Source organism: Equus przewalskii, chromosome 7, assembly GCF_037783145.1.
Source record: "Equus przewalskii isolate Varuska chromosome 7, EquPr2, whole genome shotgun sequence".
In the NCBI taxonomy this organism is placed as follows: Eukaryota; Metazoa; Chordata; class Mammalia; order Perissodactyla; family Equidae; genus Equus; species Equus przewalskii.
This window is the reverse complement of record NC_091837.1, coordinates 78,897,562-78,908,619: the sequence shown is the minus strand read 5'-3', so window position 1 is coordinate 78,908,619 and position 11,058 is coordinate 78,897,562. Positions and strand designations below refer to the sequence as shown.

Below are 11,058 nucleotides of genomic sequence, written 5' to 3'. Positions count from 1 at the left end.
TAGTTGGGAAAAACTAATTCATATACATAATGCAGGCTGCAAGGGACTCTAGGCAACATAGATTTCAGCTTTCTGAGCTCGAGTTGAAGGAGGTTCAGGTGGAGGTTGAGAGAACCTATCTATGTAGCTACCTGATTAATGTCACCAACATCTTCCCATTCACCCAAGTCAAAAAATGGAGGGTGCTGAAGATTCCTTTCTCTTCCTCATTCCATTCATGACTGATTAGTAGCCTTATCTGCAGCAAAACTGCTACTGGCTGACCTCAGGTCTTCACAGACTCTTACTTGGGCTTCTGTAATAGCATCTTAGTAATTATCTAACAGTATCTTAACTCTCTACCTTTACCCTCCATAATTCCACACTACGCTTTTCCTAAACCTTATCCTGTCACTCCTTCAGTCTGGAAGCTCTTTATCCTGAAGGGAATGTGGGACTCATTCAGGGTTTTTAAGTGTTGTCAGAGAGGCCAAGGAAGTAAAGTCCTAATCCCCCTGGCATGAGCTGCAAAGCCCTGGAGGACTTATCCCTGGCTAACATCTCCGGACTTATTTCTATGCCTCTCCTTCGTGTGCCCCAAAGTATTTGTGTGCCAAAGCATTTGCCATGCCTCAAATCTGCAATATTATTTCGCTCAACCTGATTTTGCAGGAGTTATTTCATCTACCTTGAATTCTAGCCCTCCTCACCTCTTTCGCTCAGCTAAATCCTATCTTCCTCCAATTCTCATCTCAGTAAAACAACTCCAATAAACAAGTTAAGGCCAACTGAAGCAGAGCTTACTTCTAACTACTATGATTATATCACTGGTCACAACATATAGGAATTACTAGCTTACAATTAAGGCCACCCATTTAGATGATATCCACACTGAAGTTCCTCAATGGCAGAGCACATGCCTTATTTGCCTCCATATCTAGAATATAGCAGGTGTGCTTAGTAGAAGAATGGTCGATAAAAGGATTGAAAGAAGGGAGAAAAGTAAATGGACGGGAAAGAGGTTTAAGATAAAGGTAGCAAAACCATACTGAGGCTACTGCTATAAGACAAATGAGAATGATTATTTTTAAAGGCAAAATTCTGTAATATTTTGAGACAAGTTCATGTTTTGTAGTATCAATTTTATAAATAATAAATTTTAATAACATTTTATTAGAAACAAAAATATTTTAATGAAATTTATTGCACAATCTTAGTGTTGTCTAATTATGAAATATTTGAAAACAAATAAGTGATATATTTAAATTAATACAATGCAGAACTATACTTGCTTTTTATTAAAAAATAATAAACACAGATTTCAACTAAAAAACGTATTATTTTTTGAGGAAGATTAGCCCTGAGCTAACTGCTGCCAATCCTCTTCTTTTCGCTGAAGAAGACTGGCCCTGAGCTAACATCTGTGCCCATCTTCCTCTACTTTATATGTGGGACGCCTACCACGGCATGGTTTGCCAAGCGGTGCCATGTCTGCACCCGGGATCCGAACCAGCAAACCCCGGGCCGCCAAAGTGGAATGTGCGCACTTAACCGCAGCATCACTGGGCCGACACCTACAAAATGTATTATTATCCATATAATATTATTTAGAGAACTCTTAAAATATATGATAAATATCATAATCTGAACAAGAAAATTTTTTTACTTTATAACACAATAAAATGTTTACATTAAGTACATCATTATCTAATCATTAATAATCTACAATAATTATTGGAAAAATTTTATACATTATTATTTTTATTTATATCTCAAAAAAGTTTACAGGTTGCATATATAATTATCATTGTCACAGTGCGTTGGTGCTGGTCATAGACTCTTTAACCTCTGTGGATTTAAAGTAACGAAAACAGCTTCAGGTAATGTCTGTACACGCTATTCCCTAAAATAATGACATATATATATAGCACATAAATTGGGAATGCATTTTGCTGGGACTATTCTATATAGAGACAGCAGTTATGTAACCTGGATGACATGTAAACATCAGCCTATAGACGTAGGACATACACTTTTACAACCAAGGATTCCACTTCGTGGTGCATATGGTGCATTAAACAGTTTTAAATAAGGGAGAATTTTGTCGTCAGAGCAATTGGTCTATGTGAATGTTTCCCAAACTGTATATTCAAATCACGTTACCTTCAGTTCTGCTATAATGTGATATACGTAATCTAAAGATCAGTGTGCTATGCAAAGTCATGCAAAACAACAACAACTAGGGCTTACGGGAAAAAATGTGTTTAGACATACAACACTCAAACTTCGTCAAGTGACACATTTTTAAAAAAAGATAGAAACCTAATAAAAACAGTAGAAGAGTTTTACACATATTTAATAGTTAAAAATACTTAAACCTACAACAAGTATGGCTGCTTAGCTAGAAAAAGACCTGCGCGCCGTTTGCTTGAGGAGGTGAGCCGCAGAAGGGGTGCAGCTTGTGAGCTATTCAGAAGTGGTAGAGGGAGGGTTATCTGAAATCTCACAAGAAGTTCTAACACCAGATGTGGAGAGTCATGCTTCAAAACACATGCAGGGATCTGAGGCAGCTGGTAAAGGAAGTGTGTCTGTTCTGTGCACCCTCAGGTGTCTCAGTTCAGCTGGGTGCAGTTTTCCAAATTCACTTATTGCTTCTGTAAGAATTGTGCAAAAACAAACACAAAATTTGCATTATGCTCAAAATGCTCCCTGATGTATCAATCAAATTTGGAGCAAATCTGCATTTTCAAAACAAGCATCAGAGCAGAACTGAGTGTAGTAGGTACTTGCAAAACACAAGTGGGAGAAGGTAGATTGTTTACTCAAATAAGTCTAGGAAATAAGTGGATTAAGCGATACTGAATTGTTTTCTAGTAAGAAATTTCAGGAACTTTATATGGTAATGTAAACTCTGAAACTTCCAGAAGGCAGTGACTTTGCAATATTTTCCAAAGTTATTTGACCTTGGAACTTTCCCTTTTATTCTGTAGAAGAAAAAACATTAACATCTCATAAAAATATTATTCCATGCAAAACAGTTTGATAAACGCTTCTTTTTAGTAATGTTTCATATTTATTGTTATAAAATGTAAAGCAAGGATTTTGCTCATAAGAGAAATATATTATGATCTAACTCAATTTTGTGTGTATTAAAAAAAGAAATCTGCAATAAATTTTCAACAGTACCATTAACATGTCTCACATTGCTGGTTGTGTTTCTTCTAGCTCATAGTGAACTAAATTATGACAGACAATTAAAATGCTTCCTTGGAGATGACAAAATGTCACCTTTTCAGCGTGATTAACCACACAATCAAGCTTTTATAAATCTACACCAAATAATTAAATTTGAGATTTTAAATGTATATGGTTTTCTGGGATTTCGGTATGACTATAACGTCTATAAATAAAATTCCTTTTTCGCAAAAAAGCTAAAAGAAAAGGAGTTCTGTTTTCAATTACTAATTCTACCTATTATATAATTATTTCATATAATATACCTATTAATAAGTTTTACAAAACAAGGATGATTGTGCATTCACAAATATAGGGAAGAGCATTCCAACAGAGAGAATAGTGTAAACTCACGGGAAAATCTCTAGTCTGCATGGGGTATGGTATGCAAGTTTGACTGCAATGAAGTTTCCGTGAAAGAGAACAGTGTGAAGCGAGTTTGGTAAGGAGAAATAGGAGTCAGACACACTGGTAGGAGTGAAGGTATTTTACAAGTGATTGCATGTAGGGATTTTTGAGAAAGATGGACAAGTCAAAGATACTCTGAATGTTAAGTTTAAGCAAATGGAACAATTATGCCACAAGAGAAGTAGGGAGCAGCACAAAGTCAAGAGTTGACTCAGGAAAATTATAGAGTTGACTATCTGATGCTTAAACAAGCCAAGACATTTCTTCGCTATTGTTTATTTCTTAGGTAATTCACTACACACACAAGTCCAAAACAGGGAAAAGAAAGGATTTGCACATATTACAGGTTTTCTGCTTGTAAATAGCTCCATTAAAAAGTTTGAAATCAAGGTAATTAATGTTAGCTGCTCTGATAGATGAACACCAATATTTCAGCAGCTTAACCCAGTAATATATGATGCTTGCTCACACCACAGTTCAGTGTAGTTGGTGGGCTACGGGGTGGAGGGAGCTGGACATGTGAGTTCTGTTCTGTGCAGTTGTTCAGGCTCCTTTCACAATATGGCTCTGCCATCGATAACATGAGTCTTCAAAGACTAATAGGAGAGAAAACATGTAGAATCGTGAGGGAGAGAACATAATGCACATCACTTCCACCCACATTCCATTAGCTAGAATTCAGTCCTAAGGCCCCACCCAATTCCAGAGATGGACAGAAGAAGTAAATTTAGCTCAATGCTCAGGAATAATACTCAGCATTGTCTCTGTCACCAAATAATAAATAATTGAGGACTTTAACCCTGAAATACTTCTCTTTTATTGTCCCTGTTATTAGTAGCCACAAACTATACAGAGAGCTAAAACCAAAAATAGTCCTGGCAAGAAAAAGATGCTATATACACTTTCATAACCTGAAGTTTAATTGATTTGAAAAGTAACTTTGCCGCAATCTTCCAAACGTAGCTTAAGTAAAACATTCAGAAACTGATAAATAACTAGCATCCGCTTGTCTTGGCTTGAACAAGTAAAGTTGCCAAGATACATGTGGATTTAATTTACAAAGCCTTCTGTTGTGGAGGTAGATTGGTTGCCTTAAAAAAGACAAACAAAACTGAGTTCCAATTTCTCCACATCTTCACCAACACTTGTTATCTTTGTTGTTGTTTTGCTTCATAATACTCATCCTAACAGGAGTGAGGTGATATCTCATTGTGGCTTTGATCTGCATTTCCCTGATGATTAGTGATTCTGGACCCCTCTTCTTGTCCCTGGTGGCCACGCGTATGTCTTCTTTGGAGAAATGTCTATTCAAGTCCTTTTCCCATTTTTAAATCAGATTTGTTTGGTTTTGTTTGCTATTCAGTTGTAGGAGATTCTTACATATTTTAGATATTAACCTCTTATCAGATTGATGGTTTGCAAATATTTTCTCCCATTCTGCAGGTTGCTTTTTTACTCTGTTGGTTATTTCCTTTGCTGTTCAGAAGCTTTTTAGTTTGATGTAATCTCACTTGTCTATTTTTGGTTTTGTTGCCTGTGATTTTGTTGTCAAATCCAAGAAATCACTGCCAAGACCACTGTCAAGGAATTGTTGCCTGATGGGTATAAAGCTTCAGTTTCACAGATGAATAAGTTCTAGAGATCTATTGTACAACATAGTGCCCATAGTTAACAATATGGTATTTGCACTTTAAAATACGTTAAGAGGATAGATCTTATGTTAAATATTCTGACCACAAAAAAAAGAAAACAAAACAAAAAAGAACACAAATGGGGGCAGGTCCGGTGCCGTAGCAGTGAAGTTCACGTGCTCTGCTCCAGGAGCCCCGGGTTCACGGGTTCATGCTTATCAAGCCATCGGGTGGCAGGCATCCCACATATGAAGTAGAGGAAGATGGGCACGGATGGTAGCTCAGGGGGATTCTTCCTCAGCAAAAAGAGGAAGACTTGGCAGTGGATGTTAGCTCAGGGCTAATCTTCCTCAAAACAAAACCAAAAACAAAACAACACACAAATTTTTGAAGGTGATGAATACGTTTAGCACCTTGATTGTGATGATGGTATATGCATACGCCCAAACTCATTAAAATGTATACATCAAATAAGTAGATCTTTTGTATATCAATTATATCTCAATAAAGGTTAACAAACTGAGTGCTGTCTAATTATTCATCTTTTTCTTTCTGAGTTCAGAGTAAATATAGTTTACATTAATGCTATATGGTTTTTAAACATTGTGAATGAAAATAAAACTTTTCCAGCTATGATAACAGAATCTGCAAGGGAGAAATATCAGATATTATCACGTAAGGAATGAGCCCCTTCTTGAACCCTGTGAGAAATTGTAGCTACTCACATAGAGCTCCCATCCATAGCCTAGTCTACCTCTTTTACCAAATATTCTCCCCGGGTTTCAGGTATTTTAAATTGAAGCATTACTGCCTGGATTCTTAATTCAAAGAAATCGAAAGGATAAATAAATTCAATATCCTGGCCAAAAAGGTAGTGAATCTGTTTCAAGAACACACACACACACACATACATACACACGTGTCTCTCTTTTAAGCAGGAATAAACCTGGATGCCTCAAGATGGCTCATTGTGATATCAAAAAATGTCCTCTCCGGACCAAGTTTTTTCCTTGAAAACTTGAAAAGGGAAATTCAGTCTCTCTCATTCTGCTTGCTTCCCGATTCCACAGCTTCTGCATCTGAATCAGTGTTGCCCTGCAATTTGTATCTCTGGAACATCCTCCTTGTCTCGCAGACTTCCACTGCGCTTTGATTGGTCAGAAGGAAGCAGAGGAGGAGCCACTCTGAACATTTTTTTTCCTCCACACACCATAAAATCAGCAGCAGCTACTAACACTCAAAGCAATGCTTCAGGCTGGGAACTAACACCTCTGAGAGGCAGCTGATGTGAGCATGTGCAGACAGATTCGTCTCCCAATGGCACAGCAGCTCCTAGGAAAATTAATTTGAAAAGACCTGAATGCATGAGACCAAAGTTAAAGTAGAAGAGAGAACAAAAAAGCAAAGAGCAGACTCTTTCGACTGAGAATGAGCATTTTGAAGCCTAAGATTTTAAAGTGCTGGTGATCAGAACAACACCTGAAAGAGACTAAGAACTCCATTTCGAGCTTCACAGCATGTGACATGTGCTCACCACAGGCATGCCAATTTTAGCCTCATAACTTTCAGCCAGATACAGACGTGGAGAAAATCACTGTGGCTACCTGACCCAGGAGGCTGAATCAGCTCAGAAGGGATTTGAATCCACTTGGCACAGGATGGACTCTACTCACCGCCATGGAATGCACACTTCTCTCCACTTCTGGAACCGCAGCACCTACGGACTGCACAGCAATGCCAGTGAGTCCCTTGGAAAAGGCTACTCTGATGGAGGGTGCTACGAGCAACTTTTTGTCTCTCCTGAGGTGTTTGTGACTCTGGGTGTCATCAGCTTGTTGGAGAATATTCTGGTGATTGTGGCAATAGCCAAGAACAAGAATCTGCATTCACCCATGTACTTTTTCATCTGTAGCCTGGCTGTGGCTGACATGTTGGTGAGCGTTTCAAATGGATCAGAAACCATTGTCATCACCCTGTTAAACAGTACAGATACGGACGCACAGAGTTTCACGGTGAATATTGATAATGTCATTGACTCAGTGATCTGTAGCTCCTTACTTGCATCAATTTGCAGCCTGCTTTCAATTGCAGTGGACAGGTATTTTACTATCTTTTATGCTCTCCAGTATCATAACATTATGACGGTTAAGCGGGTCGGGATCATCATAAGTTGCATCTGGGCAGCTTGCACGGTTTCGGGCATTTTGTTCATCATTTACTCAGATAGTAGTGCTGTCATCATCTGCCTCATCACCATGTTCTTCACCATGCTGGCTCTCATGGCTTCTCTCTATGTCCACATGTTCCTCATGGCCAGACTTCACATTAAGAGGATCGCTGTCCTCCCAGGCACTGGCACCATCCGCCAAGGTGCCAACATGAAGGGGGCGATCACCTTGACCATATTGATTGGAGTCTTTGTGGTCTGCTGGGCCCCATTCTTCCTCCACTTAATATTCTACATCTCTTGTCCCCAGAATCCATACTGTGTGTGCTTCATGTCTCACTTTAACTTGTATCTCATACTGATCATGTGTAATTCCATCATCGATCCTCTGATCTATGCACTCCGGAGCCAAGAACTGAGGAAAACCTTCAAAGAGATCATCTGTTGCTACCCTCTGGGAGGCCTTTGTGATTTGTCTAGCAGATACTAAATGGGGACAGAGGAGATGCTAAAAACATGCATAAGAGACTCTTTCATTCTTATACAACCTGAACAGCGTGCATCAGCAACAGCTTTTCCTTCTGTGTAGGGCACTCGTTGAGAACATCTATTGCATAAATTTAAGTTTATGATATGAAAAAATGCCCAGTGTCTGTATGTTTTTAATGTCATGCTACTTTTTGCCTGTAAAATGTTAATCCCTGTTATAGGTTATAGGCACTATGGATTTACAAAAAAGAAAAAGGTCTTTATTAAAAGCTCAACAATGTCTCTTTCTTGTTATTCATAAAGATTTGACACTTTGCTTGTTTTAGTAACATGGAAATCACAGCCTCATTAAATATATTCTAATAAACGGTTTCTTACATTACAGTACAGAACATTAAAGTGTAAGCACTTGATTCTAGCATTTAAGGGGGAAATTTTGAAGAACAGATGCTTAATCTTTAAGAAAATCAGCTGAAATTTCAAGTGATTTAATAAAACTTGTTCATTCTCCCTGTGCAGAAGTAGAAATGAAGCTCCTGTTGAAAGAAAAATAGCTACTGGGAAAAAGGTGGATTTTGAGTCAGAAAACTCTATGTGTTTCTCAAAGACAGACAGATTAATTTGCCCAAGCAAACAGTCTGATATTCCATGCAGGCAGTTCAGTTTCGGGTTACAGAATAGCAGCTAGGGGGACTAAAGTGCTCTGGAGAACCTAAGTCAACATGGCAAGCTAAACTTCCTGATACCCAACTGTTTCCAGCCATCATTAATAAAAACAGAGAGTAAGGTCTTTCTGCCCCTTTAACCAGGGACCAGCATCTGCTGAAGTGTCCAGAAACAGTGGTGCTGCTCTGTGAGATCCAGCTTCCACTCTCTAAAGAACCACACGCTCAGTAATCAGCTCCTTCATTTTCCACGTGCAAGTGATTGCTGTTTACTTATTGCTTATTTTTTGAACTGGAGTTGAAGGATTCATTATCAAGGATTTTAACTTTAAAAACCAAATCTATAGCACAAATATTTTTAGGCAATATTTGTAAATATCTAAAATAAGGGAAGCTCTGATGCTGGTACGTTATAAGCAGGAAGGAAGGACGTACTGAACCCCAGAGGATGTCATGACACAAATGAGCCTTCCACAGCCACATTTTGGACAGTAAATACTTGTTTTGCTGCAAAACAATCCCATAGATTTGGCTACTGAGCAAGAAAATCTGTACTTTCCCATTTGTGTGTATTTAAAATTAAGAGAGAAAATATATTAGGCTGAGGATTACCAGTAAACTAAACTTTGATTTAATTTATAGTGTCTTCAGATGCTTATGGGCAGAAATAACGTATGAAGGTACTTAATTCAAATCTAAATATTTTACATATTGACAACAAGTCCTGGGAAACCATTCATCATTTGTGTGGAAACATTACATTAAAGTCTAAGGGCAAAGTTAAAGTTTACAAATGAAAGGTGGTACTGAAGCCTGATTCACTGCAATTCTTCTATTTTTACGCAAAAATAAGTGAGGATTTAAATATAGACTAATCTAACAGTCAAAGCCGAAAGCTGCAGCAGAACACAGATGGTACTTTTGTGTTTGTTATCATTCCCATCCATTCTTTGACGTAGTGATTGTGAGAAATCCCAGGGACTGGAGATACAGAAAAGAGAGCTTTTAGCATGCCCCATCTTCTGTAGTGGCTGTCCTTCCAGTCTATTCTATTTCTCCCTCAAGTGTCATCTCGGATGCTGCCTCATCCATTCAGAATCAGCCCGCTTCTCCCACTGGAAAGAAATTCGGCTCCTTCGTCTTCACGTTCACACCTCCTCCTGGAGCGGTTTACTGTGTTAGGGTGAGTGTTAGTCACGAAGATTCCCTGCCCCGCCAGCCTTCCCACACGCCCAGGGCACAGCATTAAGCTTCAGTTTCTTTAAGTGCTAAGACCATGTCTTACTCATTTTTCCTGTTCTCCAAACATTCCTCTATGATGTTACTTCTATCTTTCTCCAGTGAAAAGAATTCTCCTATGGGGACGCATCATGATCGCCCAAAGCCCGTAGTTTACACTAAAGTTCACTTGTGGAATTGTACATTCTATGTGTTTTGACAGTATCCACCATTATAGTATCAGACAGAATAGTTTCACTGCCTTAAAAACTCTCTGTGCTCTGCCTATTCATCTCTCCTTCCTCCTAACCTGCAGCAACCACTGATCCTTTTACTGTCTCCATAGTTTTGCCTTTTCCAGAATGTCATATACTTGGAATCATACAGTAAATGACCTTCTTGGATTGGCTTCCTTCACTTAGTGATATGTGTTTAAGATTCCTCCATGACTTTTCATGGCTCAATAGCTCATTTCTTTTCAGTGCTGAATAATATTCCATTGTATGGAGGTATCACAATTTATTTATCCATTCACTTGCCGAAGAACATCTTGGTTGCTTCCAAATTTTGGCAGTTATGAATAAAGCTGCTATAAGCATTTTTGTTTAGGCATGTTTCCAGCTCATACCAAGGAAAGGGAATTAACTTTAAAAATTTCGGTATAGGGGCTGGCCCCATGGCCGAGTGGTTAAGTTCGCGCGCTCCACTGCAAGCAGCCCAGTGTTTCGTTGGTTCGAATCCTGGGCGCGGACATGGCACTGCTCATCAAACCATGCTGAGGCAGCGTCCCACATGCCACAACTAGAAGGACCCACAACGAAGAATATACAACTATGTACTGGGGGCCTTTGGGGAGAAAAAGGAAAAAATAAAATCTTTAAAAAAAAAGAAAAATTTCGGTATAAATACTGTGATGTGCACGTCTACCCTTTCATACTTTGTTAAGGATGGTTAATTAGTATTTGAATCATGCTGGTCAGAAGTATCCACTCCAGATGGGACTCGTAAGCAGCATCAGATACCTTCACTGAAATGTTCACCACAAAGTTCAATTAATAAGTATAAAATATATTAGAAATGATTTTTATTGGTGAAATGAGGGATTTTTAAGACTTGATGTTGACTTAAAAGTTTGTATAGCAATTGCCATAACTTACGCGAAGAAAGGGCAAGATTTCTGTCCATTTAGCAGGTGGCCTAACACTTAGACTCTGTGCCCAAAGCTCCAAACTAAATATTTTGAAATTACTAAGAAAATTTTTTGAAG

General features: G+C 38.5%; 1 protein-coding gene across 1 annotated transcript; it reads left to right on the top strand.

Moving 5' to 3' along the window:
* Positions 1-6,488: 6,488 nt before the first annotated feature.
* On the top strand, positions 6,489-8,270 carry MC4R (melanocortin 4 receptor). The gene has a single exon (XM_008541962.2). It carries the CDS (start codon positions 6,911-6,913, stop codon positions 7,907-7,909), a length of 999 nt encoding a protein of 332 aa, XP_008540184.1. The 5' UTR covers positions 6,489-6,910; the 3' UTR covers positions 7,910-8,270.
* Positions 8,271-11,058: the final 2,788 nt, after the last annotated feature.